Here is a 20,901-nt window from a genome sequence, read left to right as displayed (position 1 = left end):
CACGGTCACATGACTTCAGGTCACCATCGCTAAGCTAAAGGAGGCTAATGTTGGGCTATAAAGGAACTACAGCACGGTCACATGACTTCAGGTCACCACCGCTAAGCTAAAGGAGGCTAATGTTGGGCTATAAAGGAACTACAGCACGGTCACATGACTTCACGTCTCCACCGCTAAGCTAAAGGCGGCTAATGTTGGGCTATAAAGGAACTACAGCACGGTCACATGACTTCAGGTCACCACCGCTAAGCTAAAGGAGGCTAATGTTGGGCTATAAAGGAACTACAGCACGGTCACATGACTTCACGTCTCCACCGCTAAGCTAAAGGCGGCTAATGTTGGGCTATAAAGGAACTACAGCACGGTCACATGACTTCAGGTCACCACCGCTAAGCTAAAGGCGGCTAATGTTGGGCTATAAAGGAACTACAGCACGGTCACATGACTTCACGTCTCCACCGCTAAGCTAAAGGAGGCTAATGTTGGCCGTGATGATACTTAGTCGTCTAACAAAACCTGAAAAAGTCTTTCGCTGGTAATAACCCTTTTTCAGGGAATCTTACTGAAAACCCGTTTGATATACCTGCGCTTTAAACTCTTCACTGACAGCTGTCTAAACTGTGTTTGTCTCCATCAGGCTGACTCCAACAAGACCCGGATTGACGAGGCCAACCAGCGTGCTACAAAGATGTTGGGCAGTGGCTAAGCTGCGGAGAAAAGTGCTTTTAACCCTCTTTAACCCCCCCACTCACCCTGAAAAATTATCAACACCAACCAAACCCAGCCCAGACCCCCCCCAACACCGAGGCCCAGCGCCCACTTCCCAATGCTCGACAGCAGGCGCTGCAAAACCATGCTTTTATTGTGAAACTTGTAGAGGTTTGCACACATGCACATATCATAATATCCTCTGCCCTCCCCCCGCTCATCTCAATCATGCCCTTCACTCCCCCCCCACCTCCCCATTCGTTGTCAATGTTGTTCTGTGTTGTCGCTCTTTTGATTCTGTTCAGAAATGATAGTTCTGTCTCACATCGACCACCGTCTCCACTCTGTACATAGTGCTTCTTATGGAGCTTCTAGATCCTGTCTGCTTCATCATTTTTTTTTTAAGTCTGTGTGTAATATAAACTGTATGTCCCCCCCCCCAGTGTCAGTATATGTGATGCTACACATGATAAGGCCACAGTGATTTGCATTGAATATAGTGAAGTCCTCACAGCTCGTCAAACACAAAGTCAATAACTGTGCCGGTACTCGGTCTGAGCTGTCTGGAGAAACACATGGCTTTCTGTTCCTGACTGTTAGTGCATTACTGTTTTAAAAACTCTATTGATGGGGCAGTATTAACACAGTTTGATGCCATTGATTGTATAATATATATCTTTTTCCTCAGGGAGCTAAATCGGACCATTCAAAAGCGAGGGTTGAATATTTAATTGATTTTTTGTAATTCATTAAATCTGCATCATGAGGCTCAGTGCATAACAGTTGCATTTGTTGATGGGACAAACCATCAGGAAAATATTGGGCATTAACATTAATAGCTAACATTTTGATTGGTAAGAAAGGGTGGTGGTGCTTTGCAAAAGGTCATAGTTCAAGTACAACCTTTGCAAAGTCACACGGTGGGTCACAACCTCTTTACATCCCAGCTTTACCCACAGTTCAACCCTAGCAATATCTAGTGCATTAAGTGTGTTATGCATGTCCATGTTCTGCAAGAAGACGCTGAATAATTCATTTGTTCAGACAAAAATATCCTAATATGGCAAACGCATGCTACATATTTAGGCCACAGATAAGAGAGGTTCATATTTATCTGCAATATAGTGCCACTCTTTTTTTGTTTCATGTCTTCTTAACCTTTCCAGACTGTGATGATCACTGTAAAATAAAACCTTGGAAAATGCCAATAAATCCATCATAACTGTAGGACCAAACTGAGCCTGCTTTCTGTTTCCGTCACTGTGAATACTCGTATCACCGGAGAGCGAAGCGCTGCAAACATGGAGAGAAAATCCCTTTCCACCTGCATCGAAAAGGGAGAAAATCAGGCGGTTATTCAAAATATAATCCTAATAACGCATTTTATTTATATTGGCGCCTTTCAAGGCTCTCAAGGTCGCCGTACAAGATACAAAAACAAAACACCAGCAGAAAAACAAGACAGTATGACCAATAACAGCAGAGGAGGCGTCGTGTGATCAGTGGGGATATCTTTGTCAATTTGGACCAAATTTAGATCCTATAAATACTGGCTAGATTAGTACTGCATTATACCACATCAGCATATCGTGTTTTTATGTTAAAATTACAACATTTGCCTCCAAAATGTAGAAGAGTAGAAATACAAGTAGCTTTAAATGGAAAAACTCAAGTTAATTATAATTTGGTGGAAAAAAAGTACAATATTTGAGTAAAAGTACTCAGTTACTTCCCACCGCTGCCACTCTTTAGCTGGAGCTGACGTTAAGATGTGCTACGTCACCACAAAGATATCTAATGCACTAAGGGCGTAGCGTGGAAGACAGGAAGGATGAAAGAATAAAAGATAGATAGGGGAGAGAGGGAGAAAGAGAGGGGGAGGCAGAGAAAGACAGTGGGGGAGGCAGAGAGAGAGAGACAGTGGGGGATGCAGAGAGACAGTGACAGTGGGGGAGGCAGAGAGACAGTGGAGGAGGCAGAGAGACAGTGACAGTGGGGGAGGCAGAGAGACAGTGGAGGAGGCAGAGAGAGAGAGAGAGAGACAGTGGGGAGGAAGAGAGGGAGAGACAGTGGGGGAGGCAGAGAGACAGTGACAGTGGGGGATAGAGGAGGAAGATTTGCAGCAGCACATTACACTAATGGACCTCTCCTCTGTGGTGCCCTGGGCTTAGGGCGGATTATAGGTTACTACGTCACTAAGAACACTGGCACACACACACACACACACACACACACACACACACACACACACACACACACACACACACACACACACACACACACACACACACACACACACACAGTAATCCGCTATACCTTGGTTACTTGCATTGCACGACCCCTGTGTAAGCATGTTTGCATACACAGAAAGAGGAATCTGACGGATGTTTGTTGTCCTCCATTGTTGTCCACATTATCGAACCCTGAAAGCAGAATATCAGCTCTAAGGGAATCAGTCGGTTCTCCTGCTCCTCACATGCATGTGTTATTGGAGTAATGTAATGCTTGACCCACAAATGAAAACAAACCTGCCTTCCTGCGATGGATGCAGGAAGGCCTGTATTTGTACTCCAGGAGCTCCCTCTGGTGGTGTGATAGCGCTGCTGTCTGCACTGCGTTCATTCAGCTGGGCAGTGATGCTCAAGGGTTGCTAAACAAATTAATGATAAATAAAATGTGCTTTTGTGACTTTCTTGGAGCCCATAATATAACATGACGATATTACCTTAGTTTATTAGCTCATATCAAAGTAAACGAGTTGAAGGAGAGTCAACAGTTCATGTCAATTCGAAACACATTGATATTTATTTATTATTAAACACAACACAGATCAGTCAGGTTCAGTAAACAGGGCATGAAGTACATATCAGCCATGCAAACCGTAATTAATATTGCCAAGTAGGTTGACTCATAAGGTATGTGATGGTGCATATTAAAAGAGGATTTCTGTAAAAAAAAAAAAATAAAAAAGGTGAAAATATAGAAATATTTAACTGTTATAAAATTAAAAAAAGAAATATAAAAAAAGGCAAAACAAGTTAGTACAACCTATGATAAATTACTCGGGGAAATTATATATAGAGGAATATATAAGGATGACAGCATTTTGTATGTAGGAATTGCTCACATCAGAAAGTAGGTTTACACATAGAGCCTTAGAGAGTACATACATCAAACACAGTGAAAGACGATCAAAAGTAGGAGAAACAGCCACAAAAAGATCATATGTTAAGATTTAGACAATTATTTTATATGAAGTCTAAATATAACAAGTAACAACACACAGTATACTATGACAAAATAAAACATGTGCATTATTGTTGTAATAAAAAGTGTCTTTATTAAGTATAGTGAAAATATGGTACAGTTATGGCAAGAAAAAGTACAAATACATATATATTAGACATACATCCCCTTCACTTGACCTGATTTAACCATGTGTGTAATATGAGAACCTCCACAGCAGGGGTAAAACGGGGTTAACAAACTGACCAATCAGAGGCTGTGACGTAAAAACATCGGCTATCTCCGTCAGTCACGTGACTCTCCTTGCCTCGATTATCGTGAATCTCCGTCAATAGTGTCCCACTAGCTCACAGGAGGTCGGTTAGCTCCACTAAGGTACTATGTTCAGAGCCGTGTTCCGACTATCGTCAACCGGGGCCCGGAGCCTGGTCCGGTCCAGACCCGCCATCTCAGGTAGGACCATCCTCTAACATCTAGCGTAAAAAATAACCATCTTCTCTGTTATAAAATCCCTACAATGAGCTAGTTAGCCTAGCATAGCCACATAGCTTAGCTTCCTCCTGCTGTGTGTAAAGCTAACCTCTGGTGACATTGAATTATTTAAACGGTCAGCTGTCCCTACGGTGTTACATTGAGTATTTCCCTGTGGTTTAACCTCATGTTTGGTTTTTTGAATAAAAAGCCGGTGTATTAATTAAAGGTAGAAATGTCACGACCTTGTGATGACCCTCCTTAGTTTGTTCGGGAGAGTCAGGGGCCGCAGTGTAAACGCAGAGCAACACGTTGTCTAGCTCAGACCTTATGTGGCGTTATACTGGTGTTTTAAGATGTGTGTGTAGTTTATCACGGAAGTCTTGAATTACCTGTGACCTGTTTTGATGCTGCCTACGTGACAACTGGAGTGGGCGGTCCGCTCTTATCAGTTCAACGACTTTGTGTTGAGGAAATGAGATGAGAAGTCAATAGCAACAGAATATATTTGGCAATAAAAGTCTCAGGTTTCTCCAACAATGCAAGATACCATACTTAAAACATCATAAGAAAAATAGTGCAATGAAAGAGTGCCATTAACGATGCAAGTGAAATGCATTCATAAGGAAAGCACACACATAAAATAGATCACACAATCAAACACCGTACAGTAGAATAAATACTGCACAGTGTTTGAGTAAACATATGCATATTGGTGAAATTAAGAATCCCTATTGTATGTTGTTATTACACGACAGTAAAAAGCCTTCACTTGAGGTGGTTTCACAGGATGTAATATAGAAGTTAATGGACCGATCACTAGGTGTATTTAAAGAAACCGATCACGTACTCACACAGATAGATTTGATGGTGCATAAAGCTTTGAAAGAAGAACTGTACCATGTGAACCTTAGCATAGACATGTCCTTTGTGGCACTGTCTGAATAAGGGCCTGTCGTTTTGTCTTTAGACTTAAAAAAATAACAAGGAAACGTATTTATTCAAAACAGTTTATAACCTAATGTTGGTTTAAATACCAGGATTGTGCGATAGGGTATTTTTATACATTAGATGCCCTGTTTTCCCGGCTTAACTCTTTAATTGGATGTGTGGTTATCATAATCAACTAATAAAAATGACATCTAGGTTCATGATAAATCACTCTCACAGAAACTGTCAGGTATTATAGGTTGGCACAGAATGTGGTCAATTCGTATTCCTGTTTTATAAGATATGACTGATTCGATTGAGATTGAGATTCAATCAATTCAAAATAGGGCCCATTTTAATCATGCAAACGTTGTGTATTCATGCTTTAAAAAAGGTTTTGGTAAAAAACATTTATACACTAAGTTCTTGTAACTTCAGGAATAGTTGTATCACGGTTATTGAAACACATGGTTAAGAAACCTCTGTATGTCTCGTGTTTCCAGCTCCATTGGCCTCCAGATGTTACTCCCACGGCACGGTGGAGACGGACGAGGAGTTTGACGCCCGCTGGGTGACTTACTTCAGCAAACCTGACATCGATGCCTGGGAGCTGAGGAAAGGTACCGTTGTGCTTTTAAAATATATTCTGAGGATGTGACTTTGCTCTGTTGTTTATAGTGGAGTCATTTTGATGGTTGTAGTTAGGGTTTCATTGAAAAGCATAACAGAATAATACATTTGTTCAAAAGGTAGACCTATGTTAAGTTAATTATTGGTGCAATATAATGGTTGCTCTTCTTGCTATTGCTTATTCTTTAAAGACGGTACAGGCAAGGGATCAAAATAAAGGACGCAGCTGTATATTTAGAGGAGTATAGCAGGTCAAGCTAAATAAAATAAAAGACTAATATGAACTAAATAACCAAAACCAAAACTAAAAGGATCACTTCAACATTTTTAACACCTAGGTTGACCGTCTGGTACACTCAAGAACCCAAAGCACACACACAACATGCAAATCATAATTATTTTTCCATATAATCCCAACTTTCTATTAGAGATAATTCTCCCTTTCCTGTTGTGTTGTGCCACCTTGTACCGGTTTGTGGCAACATATCTTCCAGAAGTATTTTTCATGAACCTTAAATCCAGATAACTCCTTGATTGCCAATTCTTTGGAGTAATACATTTGTGTTTTTGTATTAATTTAACCCGAAAGGCATGAACACCCTGATCGGGTATGACCTGGTACCCGAGGCTAAGATCGTGGACTCGGCACTAAGAGCGTGCCGGAGGCTGAACGACATGGCCAGCGCCATCCGCATCCTCGAAGCCGTTAAGGTAAGATTGAAGATCGAAGAAGCTTTATTTATCCCGATAGAAATTGCTGTGCAACAGTTGCAGGACAAAATGAGAGGTAAAATCAAACTAACATAAAATGAACAAAGTAAAAGCAGTACAATTACAGTCAATACGTAGGCATGTACAATATGCAACAATACGCACTGTGCTATTTAGCAGCATATATAAAAATAAAACAAGTATAACTAAGTAAACTACTGGGCTACGCTCAAATTGTCCATCAAATCAGGCTCGACGTCTTTTCCGTTCCTCCTTTTTATTTATGAAAAACGTCCTAGAGTTAAGAGAGGAGTGATGGGGAACTCATCGGGAAAGACAACGCGGTGCTATGAGAAGAGAAGAGCTCTTTTCATGGCAGCCACTTTAGTCATTCTGGGTCATTTCCCTCTGTTAGGAACATTTCTAAATAATGAAGAGTCCTTGAACACAATCGGGGCGTGCCATAAAACCCTTCTCCCCAGATCTTGTCTTAAAGGGAGTGTTTCTCCTGACCGACTCGCAGCCTGAATGAGAATCCTTCCACAAGTCTAGATTTTATCTGAAATAAACGTGCACATTACGAGTTCATATATCACTGTTTCATCAGAAGGCACACATGGATATTCATCCTGATATTAGGGGAAAGATTGTCCATGTCCACTCCATGTGTATTTAGAAAGCACATTGAGTGAAAGTAAATAACGTCAACGAGCAAAAAGATGCCAAACCTCTTCCGGTGATCTGTTTTCTAATAATGCTATTTTCTCTTGAACGTGTCATTTTAAAGTTTGACAGCTGACACTAAAAACTTTCCCCTTGTACATCATCTTCATCGGCAGCAACACTCTGTGTAAACTTGGCTGCTGCTTTTTATTTAAGGCACCTTGTAAAGGAGAGATTCTGTCCCAAGCTTTCCCATCCATGTGTAAAGTGTTGCTCATTTGGTATTGTCTGTGTCTTTCAGGACAAAGCCGGCCCCCACAAAGACATCTACCCCTACTTGATCCAGGAGCTGCAGCCCACCCTGTCAGAGCTCGGCATCTCAACACCAGAACAGCTCGGCATCGACAAGTTGTAGACCGTCCAGGTGAGACTGATGTCATTAAACCATGTCCGCTGGGAGAGCGCTGTCTTCAGCAGCTCAGGAATTATATCGCTTATTTCTTCCTCTCATCTGAACATGGCTTCTGCTCCTCTTCCTCAGGTCCTTGGATCACGAGAGGAGCTCTTCTGATTCCCCACTTTAAATATGTCTATATATTGTTGATCAAATCCATGCTTTCCTGTTGTGTACAAAATGGTGGACCTAATAATAAAGAAACCAATAATTTAAGGATGTGTTTCCTGTTTTCTTTACCTGGTATATCTTTGAATATGGTTCATTTAATGGAGTTCCTTCCTAGGATGAATCGACGGGTGGACTTATTGATCCGAAATTGGGAAAACGATACAGAAGAAGCATGTCTTCAAGGCATTGCACAAGAGTTGAAGATAGAATAAAGAGGGTAAATATATAGATCTGTTTGAGGCTATAAACACAATGCAGGCTTCTTCACTAGTACAGCTATTTATTTCCTGGGACAAAAGGCATAATCAGAAACGTTTCCCAGCTCTTTTGGAACTATATGCATGGGAAATAACAGTTGTAGTCCATGTTCCTTCAGAACTGCAGTTCTGGGGTCCTAAAGTCTGCCTTTACTGTTGATGTTTTCACATTTGAATTCAGTTAAAACCCCAACTGGTATTTATTGACCCTGATGTATGTTCATATAAGTGCGTTGTTATTGTTCACCCTTTCACATACTGCAATAAAACACACATCTGAATTATGGTCTTTAGATACTTAAGTATAAACCTTGAAGGTTTTAGGGTTAGGCCCCTCTTCTCTTCTCTCTTCACCACCAGATGGAGCCAGGAGTCTGGATATCTTCATTAAAAGCCACTGAAGCCTTGAACTGTAGTAATGAACCTGTTCCGTTTCTTGAAAATACAGTAGGCCACCAAATATCATTTTGTGCCCAGCACAGAGACAGATGTGGGGATTGTGTCCTGGCCAGAGACCCGTACTGCGGCTGGAACGGCTCCCACACACAGTAAGACCCCCATCTTTATGCACCTATGGACATTTCATTGTTAATATCCAAACACTCTCATTACTTGTTACCCTTTTAATGCAATATTTACATTTAGGGGGAGGGCATCGGTAAGAAACACATTATCTGCCTGTGGAACAGATTCTTAATTGGTTCCTGATGAATGTGAGGAAACACATGAAGCACTTGGAACAGTTGAACTGTAGTAATGAACCTGTTCCATTTCTTGAAAATACAGTAGGCCACCAAAATATAATTAAAAAAGATCGAAGCAAGATTCACTTTTACATCCTTTAGGAACTAATGATCTAAATAAGGGCTAGAGCAGATTTAGAGGTTTGACAATGCGCTGTGATTGGCTTGTGGGACGATTCCGATGATTGGGAGGGGATGATTTTCGTTGGTGCAGTCAGGAGTTTGTACACAGATCTTCAAAAGAGAGAGCGTGATCTTTGAGAAAACAGTCTACTGCTTTGTTCATCTGAGCGTCCAGGAGTTCCTGGCTGCAGTCTACATGCTGCACTGCTACACCAACAGAGACACAGCGGTACTGAAGGACTTCCTGCAGGGAGACTGTAACAACAGCAGTGATCAGGATTACCCATCCCTGGATGTCTTCCTGATGGGAGCCATGGAGAAATCCCTCAGAAGTGAAAATGGTCACCTGGACCTGTTGGTCCGCTTTCTCCACGGCCTCTCTCTGGAGTCCAACCAGAGACTCTTAGGAGGTGTGCTGGATCGCACAGACAGCCGCCCAGAAATCATCCAGAGACTCTTCAGAGGCCTGCTGGGTCACACAGACAACTGTCCAGAAATCATCCAGAGAGCCATCAGCAACCTGAGGGAGAGGAGCGGTGATGATATCTCTCCTGACAGGAGCATCAACATCTTCCACTGTCTGACAGAGATGAAGGACCACTCAGTACATCAGGAGATCACAGAGTTCCTGAAGTCAGGGGAACAGATCAGAGAAGAAGCTCTCTGAGATCCACTGCTCAGCTCTGGCCTACATGCTGCAGATGTCAGAGGAGGTTCTGGATGAGTTGTACCTGGAGAAGTACAACACATCATATGAGGGGAAACTGAGACTGATTCCAGCTGTGAGGAACTGCAGGAAGGCTGTGAGCACTCCACCAACAAAGAGATGGCTATATTTTATCAGCCCCTTTTCTGCCCATTTTTTAAATCCTGCATCTGTCCTATTGGGTATACAATCAGAATCATAAGCTATCCATCTGAACATATGAAAAGGTTCCTTATTCCCATTGTCTCTTACCACCTGTGACCATATCTCCGGGATGTCACCACCCACAGATTCGACTCCCGTTCATGTTTTTCTGAAACACCCCCACCTATTCCCGCCTGCAGTGGGACATCACTCCAAATCCGGCCTTCTATCTCCTTCCATCGTGCCACGTAGGAAGGAGTGCATATATCGACCAGAGGTTTTATCTGAGCTGCTTTGTAATGATTCTTAAAATTAGGAAGGGGGGGGGGGGTTAGGGTTGTAGGTGGGGGGGTGTTCCTTACACCAGATCAGTCGATCTTCCACAAACTATGTAATACCAGCTGACGGTATTCTGTTTTTTGTGTCTACACTATTGACTCGTTATTCCTATTGCAGCTGAGATCTGTTGGCAGTCAGTCGTAATGTGTGCAGAGGAGATATTATGGGATGTTAGGCATTAGATCAGTTGGTACTCTGGGGCTGATTAAGTCAAAGAACAACAATTATTTGAAACATGATCCATAACTTCTGTAATCGTGTTCATCCCTACAGTTTTGCTGATTAGGTTTTCAGAAATTAGAAACAGAAGAAATGGGATTATTAAAGCCATATCATTACATTACAATCTGATCTAAACATATGTTTGTCCTCATGTTACAACTACATGTTTAAAATAAATCTTAACACAATCGTAATTTTAACATTTTACATAAAATATCCAGTAAATACCACACTCCGGATGTGAGTGAGAGGGAGGAGAAAGCACACAAAGATACTGAGCCTTAGCCTCCACTTACCCACAAGACTCCTTTGTCTGCTGCTGAGGCTGCAGTATAATGTGGCTTAAAGCTGGATAAAGGTAAGGTTAATGAGAGCTTCTGACGGACAACGCTGGCACATTACAGGAGACCGGAGGACTCGCACCCTGACATTCTTATGGACAACACACACAACATACACATACAACATAAAAAAGGATGATATAGAGATCCACATGAAGGTAAATAGAAAAAGTATAGGCACAGGACGCTTGCAGTGGCAGGGCCTGACTCTGATTCAGTGTGCATTGTAAGGTGCTCAAGGAGAATGTGTGCCATGGTGAAGTAGACCATGTAACAAGTTAAAGTAAAAGAAAAAGTTGAAAGTTAGGACACAGTCCAGGTTGGGGGAAGGAGGGAGGGGTGTGTGCATATGGGCTAATATAGACAAGGACAGTCACACAACACAGTGTTATAAGTGGCAGTGGAAATGGAAGTGTTGGAGAGGGAGACGGACTTATGCAGAAAAGTCAATCTCTCCTCTACCCCTTAGTGATGGCAGCCCACTGCTCCTAACACTAGGATGGGTCAAATGCAGAGACCGCATTTCGTTGTCCTAGTACTTGTACTCTGTGCAATGACAATAAAGTTGAATCTTCTTCTTCATCTAGTGACGCGTTGTAGAGCTGTATAGCCCTGGGTGCAAAGGGCTTCCCCATCTCTGTTTAAAGTGATGGTTGCTTATATAACACAAGTGTTTCCCCTGTTTATCTTCCAGGTGCTGAAGGGGGAATGCCCAAATAAAAAGGTCTCCAGCTGTTCTGAACCAGCTTCTGGATAACGTTCTTGACGTGAAATGACACTGATGCTGAGATGAGGTCGATTCTTCTTCTCTCATGTTTTATTTTGAAAAGTTCTTCCGGAAGTAGTATGGAACCTGTCACTCATGCATTAGCTAACAGAAGTGCCTCCCTGCTCTCGAGGAGAAGAACAACAAAGTCCCACCATGGCTGTTTTGTGGAATAAATTGTGACAACTGCCGCCAAGATGATGAACGACATCATAGAGGAACCGGAGAAGGACATCCTGCTGGAGCCGCAAGTCTTCCCGGTAATGTCTGCTAAAGATAGCCCGGCTAACGCTAGCTTGAGAATATAAACTGGGAGGCTAGTTGAAGCCTATTTTTATGAATGGGCGTGGTGGCCAAACGGGGATACTACAACTTCCAGAACGTGATCGGTTATAAAAACTGCTTTTCAGAAGTAAAATCATTAATTCAGCAAAATGAATAATGACATCCTGGCAAGATATGTGGAACAAAGGCACAAAGGCCAGAGTTCATAAGAAAAAATGGAAAAGTCGGTGAGAGTATCAAAGTTTAGAGGCGAAAATGCGCTAAAAGCGCAATCCATAGTTTAGGGGAAATCATACCTGCGCATGCTCCGTGGGCCCACATCCGGGTACTTTCTGAACCTACAGTTGCTCTATTGCTTCATGCGCCATTGAGCAACTCTCATAGGAATGAACGGGATCTCGCCTCTCTCTTAATACATCCATGGGCTAGCTGCTAGCTGATTAGCTTAGCCTGGGATTTTGACAGTTGTTTATATTAGTCGTGTTTACAAAATGAAGTGTTTATCTTTGTCGTGAAACAATGCTTACATCGACTTTGATTGACAATAAGTGACATTACATAGTTGGCCTATAAACACCTAATATGTTATACGTTCTTATTCCGTGAACAGAGAGAACTGTTTGTAAAATTTGGAGGAGTTTTCACTTTTTGTTGAAGACAGTTATGGAGTAATTTATGTAGAAGTAGCAAAAGTGGAAGAATTACAACTAAAAGTAGCTCATTAGAAAGTATACTTACAAGTAAAAGTCCTGCATTAAAAATCGAACTCAAGTGAAAGTACAGAAGTATTGGCATCAAAATATACTACAGTACCAAAAGCAAAAGTACTTCTTGTGTCTGTTGTCCCATTTTAAAATGATATATATTAAGTTACTGGATTCTTATCCACAATATTGTCTTCCAAAATGTAGTGGGGAAGAAGAACACAGTAGCATAAAATGGAAATACTCGTGAAAAGGTATTTGGTATATCACATCAAAATATACCCAAAGTACCAAAGGTAAAAGTACTTCTTGTGCACCAGGACCAGACATAATGCATAGTTGAACGTATTGGACTTTCATTGTAAAGCATTATTTATGGCAGCTGGTAAAAGAAGAGCTATTTTCAGTGATGTATACTGCTGGGTGCACGGTGTACTTTACGGTGTTAATGAGGCTCTTAATGGTTTGGCACCCAGAGGACTCACTGAACAGTCCTGAAGCCCCCCAAAATAAAATGAGTTAAGCCACTTTTATCCACTGCGCTCCCAAACTGTGGAACAACCACAGCAGACAGGAAAACTCAGTGGACATCTTTAAAAGACAGCATAAAACACATCTTTTTAAGTAACTAAATAGCATGATTCCCTTTAAGTTGGTGTTTTGATCATTTGTTGTTCATTGCTTTATTTGTGTTGTTATTGTTTTATTTTTATTTGTGTTATTATTTTATTTTGATGTTTAAATATGTTTTTTATTTAATAGGAGTTTATATTTGATCCTTTTTATTGATTTTGTCCTCCTTTATTCTACTGACAGGGATCACATTTCATTGGGTTTTATTTATTTTTATCATCAGACCTCATACTGCCGTGTCTCTCAAAGTGTTAACCTGTTCGATCAGGTCAGGTGATGTGTGCCTTGGTGTTAAAGCACTTTGAGAAGCACCTGCTGCATGAAAAGCGCTCCACAAATCAAGCTTATTATTAATATTAAAGTCTTCCGTTCATCACATTACATCATGTAGAGGTTGAGTTATATATTAGGTATTGTAGATTTAGTTATAGCTTAACTAAAAAGTAAGTAACACTAACTACAAGACACAGATGAACACAGTTGTAGCCTGGAAATGTAATAGTTTAGCCGTGTTACAGAATATAAAATGCAGATTTCTCTTATTCCTCCGTCCTCAGGGGCCCAGTAATGGCACCAGACCTAAGACCTCTGACGGAGGCATCCGGCCGGTGGAGAAAAGAGGACCTTACATCATGTCCCGAGTTCCAGCCCTCCACCTCAAACTACGTGAGCAGCATTTCTTCCCCCGTCATTACTGATGCGTGTATTCACTGCCTGTGTGTCGGTCGGATTGTGGTGGTTGTTATTGTGAGTTCAGCTGTGGTTCAGTCTGTTGTACTAAGCAGGGAATGGGACAGGACTTGAGTATGCAACAGTGTTAAACTTAAAAGAGTAGCAAAGGGCTGCAAGATTATATATTAATCTGAAGATTATTTGTTGTTAATTTGTCAGATAAAAGGGGAAAGCTCCTTCCCAGTTTCGGAAATTCCAAGGTGATGTCTTTTAAAGTATTGCTTTCTCCGCCCTAAACCACGATACATTCACTTTAATTCCATATGAAAGAGGAAAGCAGGAAATGTCAATGTTTGAAATGCTGAAAAAAGAACCTTTTCTGACAGTTGTGCAGATTTTGGGCTGCCTCGTGATTTTTTTGTATTTTAGTCAGATATCAGGGAATAGTGTCCATCGTAGATCTCAACGTCCAAGATGATGCCTTCAAACGTCGTGTTGACAGTGAAAAACCCCAAGTAGCAGTTTAACTTGATTTAAAACAGAAAGCGGAAAGCTAGCCTAGAAATCTAGGCACACCCTAGCAGTAGCAAATTTAATTTGCAGCCAGGGTTCAGCTTAGAAAGTCCTCGTTAGCTCGCGAGCTGCATAACCCTAACTCTGGTTTGGCCAATCACATCGTGTGATTGTCGGTGGGCGGGCTTAACGTAATGACGTTTACCGGGCTAGCTGAAAGCTGTATTTTCTGCCAGTTTTGCATGAAACCTGAAGGACTGTGGTATTATCTATAAATCTGATCTAATTTGTCAGAAAATAGTGAAAAATGCAGAGTTTTTTGAAAAATGATATGCTTAAAGTCAGAGAAAAAGCAGGACATTTTTTAAATGCTAAAGAGAGCATTTTCTGACGGTTTTGCATGAAAAATATAGGGCTGACTGCAACAAATGTGATGGTGATTTTCTTTTCATTGTTTAGTCAGATAGTAGGGAAAAGGTGATGTCTTTAAGTGTCATTTCTGTCATTTAAAACCCACATATATTCAGTTTAACTTGATTTGAAACGGAGAAAAGCAGGTGATTTGTCATAAAGCAGTTTAGGGCTGTGAAGAAATAACACTTTTAATATCGATGAATCTGCAGACACCTTTTCTAGATTCATGATTGGCAGAAAGAAGAAGATATGAGCTGTAGTCGGACATGAGGAAAGCAGGAAACCCCCATAACTAAGACGCGGAATTCTGCATGAAGAATTCCTCGACTGGTTGATTGATTTATTAAAGTCGACGTATCGCTGCAGCTTTTGAGTAAATCTCTGGCTTCGTTTATCCGTGCTTGGGTCCTGATTCTTCAGGATATGTAGATCATGGAGGTCCCTGCAACACGTCTGCACTTTGTCCCGCTGACTCGCTGCTGCTGATCCTTCCGCCAATATTTATTTATCTGCACATTCCTGAGAGTAACCTTCTAATGTGCATTACATAACTGAAACCACAACCTCTTTAATCTGAAAGAAGAACTCCTTAGGTTACTGTTTGGTTTTGGTCTAGTCTATTGCAGTAATAACCAGGAAGTGGCCATATTTGTAGTCCCTAGGGGCTGATTTCAACTACCATGAGTAGTGTTGCAACCATTGGATATAGAGAGCACAAGATGGAAATGATTAACAGGACTCCATGAGCTGTTACACACTGTTGATTGTCCACAGAGAAACACAGGGAGATGGCGAGGAAAGCCCTGAAGAAGAAAGCCCTTTCTCCCGGACCCCCTGTGGTGCATCAGCCCCGACAAGGAGCCAAGAGGTGAGGAGAGGAGGGACGGTGGGGGGAAGATGCTTGGGGAGTGTGTGGTTTGATGATGCTTGTTTTGCACGACTTCTAAAGCGGTTTCTTCCTCTCAGGTCGGTGAAGTATAACAAGGGCTACGCTGCTCTGAGTCAACACGCTGAGGACTCTTTGGTGGCTCTGGACTCGGACAGGTGAGGTTACATCCACAGTGTTGAATTCCTCCTAAAGGCAGTAACCTGAACTCTGGGAAACCTTCTGATCTACTGGGCGTTTTACATTCTGTCACCTGGAATTTACAAGTTACTGATAGAATATTTAGTTTGCAGCTCTAGTGTCCCTGAATAGAGTGCCAGTGGACCGTTTGCATGCTCAGAATTAAAAAAAAAAGACTATTTCTAATGAGCTGTTCACATGGCTAATGGACGTTAGTATTATTCTGAAATTCCTGAGTACATGCAGAATAATAAGAGGACTTTTTAAAGTCCCCCCCCCCCATGCAGACCTATTGAACCAGCGCTATCCTTTCCTTTAACCAGAGGCACGGGCCCTTCTTCGGGTCGTGCAGCTGTAGTTGTTTCGGTACGATGCACAGAGCTGTCTGTAAACAGGCTTCTCCAGGTTGTGTTCTGTGCGCTGTATACGGTCCTTGAGTTGCTGGGACTGTAAGGTGTTGTTGACCTTTGATTTCTGTGTTTGGAAGGAGGAATTGGGTCGGGGAAGGAGTGAAGGAAATTGAAAATGAAACAGTGTTTGATTTTGTTCTCTGGGTTTTTGAGAATAAAAACATTATAAACCAAAACAAATGGTGTGTGTGTGTGTGTGTGTGTGTGTGTGTGTGTGTGTGTGTGTGTGTGTGTGTGTGTGTGTGTGTGTGTGTGTGTGTGTGTGTGTGTGTGTGTGTGTGTGTGTGTCTGTGTCTGTGTGTCTGTGTGTGTCTGTGTGTGACTGTGTGACTGAACTTCCTGCTTGTCTCTGCAGCGACGAGGAGATCGATTTTGAGCAGTACTCCTCGGGATACTCTTCAGCCGAGGTGAGTTCAGCCCTCGGGATCTACTTCAGATGCTTCCAGAACGTGTGTGTGTGTGTGTGCGTGTGCGTGTGTGTGTTTTTGGGCCATGCATCATTTTATCTTTGGGACTTCTGTGCATTCCCTCACTTTGCTTTGTCAGCACACACACAGCTTCTGCATGATGTCAAAGTGGTGAAATTGTTTTACACACACACACACACGCACGCACGCACGCACGCACGCACGCACGCACACACACACACACACACACACACACACACACACACACACACACACACACACACACACACACACACACACACACACACACACACACACACACACACACACACACACACACACACACTCACACACACCTGATCTCTGTTTTCCCGGCCATTTAGCAGAAATCAGTCTTTCTCGTTTTCTCTCATAACTACAATTTGCATGCAACGACTTGTATGCAAATCCTAAGTTGGTTACTTTTAGGGGTCGGGCTTTGATTTAACTGACCCATGCCTCCTTGTGAAATACACTCCCAGATCTAATGTACGTTAGAGGGTCTGGATCATGTGTCTCTGCAGTGACCGTGGTGTCACCTTTAATGTCTGCCCTTCTTTGATGTTGCAAGAAACATTCCAGACTCAATCTGACCTTAAAGACTCCCTGTCTCCTCTCCACCCTGCAGGTGCATCCTGACCTGAGCCGCCAGCTGCTGCAGGACGGATACCGCCTAGACGAGATCCCCGATGACGAGGACCTGGACCTGATCCCGCCCAAAGCCATGGGCTCCTCCGTGTGCTGCTGCTCCTCCGAGAGCCCATCCTGCTGCCTGCAGTGAGGCCGCCGCCGCCGGGACTCAGACCTCTCAAAGGTCCGGCCTCCGGTCTCTGTGGAGCTTCAGAGCCTCTGTAAACCTGCTGTGCTGCCTGAGGCGTTCAGCTCTGAAGCCGGACTCCTGATCCCACAGGACGACGTTGGGACAGAAGAACAAGCCTTACTCACTGTGACCCCAAAGCTTGAGCGGTTTTTAACCTTTTCTTTTTATAGAACTTTATGAAATGCTTACTATGCCACAGCACTAAAGGTGGTTATTCCTTATCTGGGATGTGGGGGGGGGGGGTCTTTCCCTCCCTGGTGAACAGGTCTGCTGGAGAACTTCACTCCCCAAATGATCATTTGTACGTCAAGTACTCAGCACGTGTTGCTTTGAATTCTGATTTTGTGGGTTCCCCTTCCCTGCAGTGTGTTCTATAGGTTTTAGTGCATGTCAACGGTCTGCAGAGGATAAAGTCCCTGTGTTCACTCTGCCTGAAACACCTCCGTTGGACTCCTTTGTTTACTTACGTAACATAGTGACATCCTTATGGAAAGACTCAAGCTCCCATTGGCTAGCGATCCAACACATTGTGAGTGGCAGGCTAAGGGGGCGGGACATCTCTGAGCAGGTTGACCAATCACAACTACTTCACTTCACTTCAATTTATCCCGAATTGTTGTTCAACACGGAGGATTGTAAATAAAGCAAAGCGTCTTTCAGGAATTCAAGGCGACACAGGGAAAGTAATTGATGAACAAAAGATCATTTTGGGAGTGTTTCCTTCTGAGAACAACATGCATTGTGTTTTAATGTTCATCATGAAGGTTCCCCGACTGTTGTTGCTTTAACTCAATGCTTCTGTCCTTAACAAATACATCAAACTGTTCCTCTGAGACGATACGGACACTATGCGGGGTTAAAAGGACACCTGATCCAACACAAACACAGACTTAAATGTGCTTTTTAACAGGAAGCAGAGCACTCCTTAACCACAGGATGGATTCAGTGGAGACACTTCTATCCTTTTTATCACAGAATTGTTGAAATTATTCCAGAATCTCAAACACCTGATAAATCAGAAGTTTGACCCAGGATTAGAGGATATACTTCTTATTATAAATGATAATACAAGCTCTTACCAAATGTTACACAGAGGAGTTACTGAGCGCTGATGGATGGACCAATGATTTATGATCGCTGTATTGTAGAAAAACAACTCATTCCCGACACTAAAACTCTCCATTTATTAACAACAGCTGTTACTGTGAGATTGAAGGCAAAATGTACTCATACAGAGTCCCGTATAAGCCATTTTACACATTCAGTTTCTGAGTCTTTGTTTAATTTACATGTTTTATTTTGAACAAATTGGGTTGAAAGTAATAATAAAAAAAATAGGTTTCATTTTTTTATTATTATTATAATTCATTGGAAACACAATATTTGTTTAAAATAGATTAAATTAAAAAAACTTTTGGTTAGAAGGAATAAAAAATGGGTTTGACAGTTTTATTATTAATATTATTATTAATTGAAAGCAAGATATTTGTGTTTTGGTGGGACACGGACACGTCTAAATTCCCCTATTTTTAAAAAACATTGGGTTTGATAGAAGAATTAAAAAAACACATTATTAATTGATTGGAAACAAAACACGTGTTTATATTTAGACATGGACGTGTTTCAAGATTAAATTCCCCTTTTTTTAAAACAAATTGGGTTGGAAGGAATAAAAACAATAGGTGTTTAATTATAATATTAACTGAAAGCAAGATATTTGTGTTTTTGACGAGACATGGACACATTTAGACTCCCCAATTTAAAAATGTTTGGCTTTGATAGAAGAATAAAACAAAATGTATTATTATTATTATTGTTGTTGTTATTGTTGTTGTTATTATTGTTATTGTTATTATTATTATTATTATTGTTGTTATTATTGTTGTTATTGTTGTTATTGTTGTTGTTGTTATTGTTGTTGTTGTTATTGATTTTATTTTTTATTTGGATTTATAGCATTTGGGACTTTTACCCTATTTTTGGATCACATCATGCAGGACTACAGATTTGAGTTACTCTATTTTATTTATTTATTTATAGCTTCAAACAGTAAATCACATTTGCAGAACAACGTGCTGTTTGTTTCCTCGTGTTGCTTTGTAAACACGTCACTTTAAATGTTTGTATTCTTCTTGTTGTCTCTACATTATAGACATGGATTTGCTCAGAAATGTTGACCGTTATTATTTGATGTTTCCACTTTAAAAGCGTTACTCATGGTCACCATTGCGATTACTTCATAAACTGCATAAACAACAACGAACCAACATCAGAGCGAAAGACCGCGATCGTTTTCCTAAGAGGTGTGTGTAACTAGAAAGACAATTGCCCTTCACACACATTTGAAAATACAGCAGACTGTTGGCCGCCGTGCGGGGCTGGAGGACTGGAGACGTGTCCATTTTCTGCTATAAAAAGATAGAAAAATGGGGATTAAAACAAACTCTGTAAAAAATGGACTTCATTTCCATTATTGTGTCCACTCCCTCCTTTGTTTGGTCATTTAGATTATACGGGGGGGGGGGGGGTAAATGCTTACATGTATTAATGTAAAGTGCGTCGACTCCTTGACTCCCTGACTCCCTGACTCCTTGACTCCTTGACTCCTTGACTCCTTGACTCCCTGACTCCCTGACTCCCTGACTCCCTGAACCTTGCACTCCTCACCTGTGGTCAGCAAACACCTGACTCACCTGTGCTATGCAACTAACGGACAATCCGCTCCCTGACTGCGTGGCTGAGAGGCGAATGCGCTGGTTGTTGTTTGATGGTCACCTTTTTTATTTGACTGTTAGTGTTTCCATTATTAAACGTATCCACACCTTCACGTGTCCGAATGGGTTTTTTAACTCAAAGGTTCAAAGGCTTTATTTGTCATATGCACAGCAGATACAGCGTATGTCCTTATATCCCAGGCTCCTCCAACAACTCGACACACACTTTCAAATAAGATGAATAAAATAATGCAAAAACTGGACAAGAATAAGCTAGTGCAATAACAGCAATACAGATGTAAAGTATGTAGAATGAACTGAGTATTTAAATACACTGCACAGTCATTTAAATACTTCACACTGTTGAATGAGGAGGTATACACAGATGCATAAGTATTGTGTTGAAGTCCTCTCTGTATACTTCAATATTCTATACGTCAATTTACTTCTACTCTACATTTATTATACTTAGTTTCTACATTTAAACACACGGGTTAAACGAGGCAGTACTGTACTGCTTATAACCCAGGAGTTAAAGCAGCAAGGTAAAGATATATATACACCTCCTCTCCTGTAGTGTGTGTATAGGTTTTAGTGCA

The 20,901-nt window shown here is 41.6% G+C and overlaps 3 protein-coding genes across 4 annotated transcripts in view; all 3 read left to right on the top strand.

Annotated features, from left to right (window-relative positions):
- The window catches only part of LOC134863647 (synaptosomal-associated protein 25-A-like), a 53,068-nt gene extending 51,121 nt beyond the window's left edge, over positions 1 to 1,947 (top strand). For both annotated transcript variants that reach the window (XM_063882280.1, XM_063882279.1), the window contains exon 8: positions 638 to 1,947. In XM_063882280.1, coding sequence (XP_063738350.1) covers positions 638 to 706 — 69 coding nt within the window. In that variant the 3' untranslated portion in view covers positions 707 to 1,947. The remainder of the gene's footprint in view (positions 1 to 637) is intronic.
- Positions 1,948 to 4,207: 2,260 nt separating this feature from the next.
- LOC134863659 (cytochrome c oxidase subunit 5A, mitochondrial-like) lies at positions 4,208 to 8,029 on the top strand. The gene is made up of 5 exons (XM_063882293.1): positions 4,208 to 4,407; positions 5,859 to 5,975; positions 6,575 to 6,696; positions 7,661 to 7,783; positions 7,901 to 8,029. The coding sequence occupies exons 1-4, from the start codon at positions 4,335 to 4,337 to the stop codon at positions 7,772 to 7,774; spliced, it is 426 nt and encodes a 141-aa protein (XP_063738363.1). The 5' UTR covers positions 4,208 to 4,334; the 3' UTR covers positions 7,775 to 7,783; positions 7,901 to 8,029.
- A 3,676-nt stretch (positions 8,030 to 11,705) lies between these two features.
- On the top strand, positions 11,706 to 20,412 carry fam219b (family with sequence similarity 219 member B). The gene is made up of 6 exons (XM_063882288.1): positions 11,706 to 11,885; positions 13,805 to 13,913; positions 15,621 to 15,714; positions 15,813 to 15,890; positions 16,678 to 16,729; positions 17,397 to 20,412. The coding sequence occupies exons 1-6, from the start codon at positions 11,823 to 11,825 to the stop codon at positions 17,547 to 17,549; spliced, it is 549 nt and encodes a 182-aa protein (XP_063738358.1). The 5' UTR covers positions 11,706 to 11,822; the 3' UTR covers positions 17,550 to 20,412.
- The last annotated feature ends 489 nt before the right edge of the window (positions 20,413 to 20,901 follow it).

Source organism: Eleginops maclovinus, chromosome 4 (assembly GCF_036324505.1).
Source record: "Eleginops maclovinus isolate JMC-PN-2008 ecotype Puerto Natales chromosome 4, JC_Emac_rtc_rv5, whole genome shotgun sequence".
NCBI lineage: Eukaryota > Metazoa > Chordata > Actinopteri > Perciformes > Eleginopidae > Eleginops > Eleginops maclovinus.
This window is presented reverse-complemented; position numbering and strand designations above follow the sequence as displayed.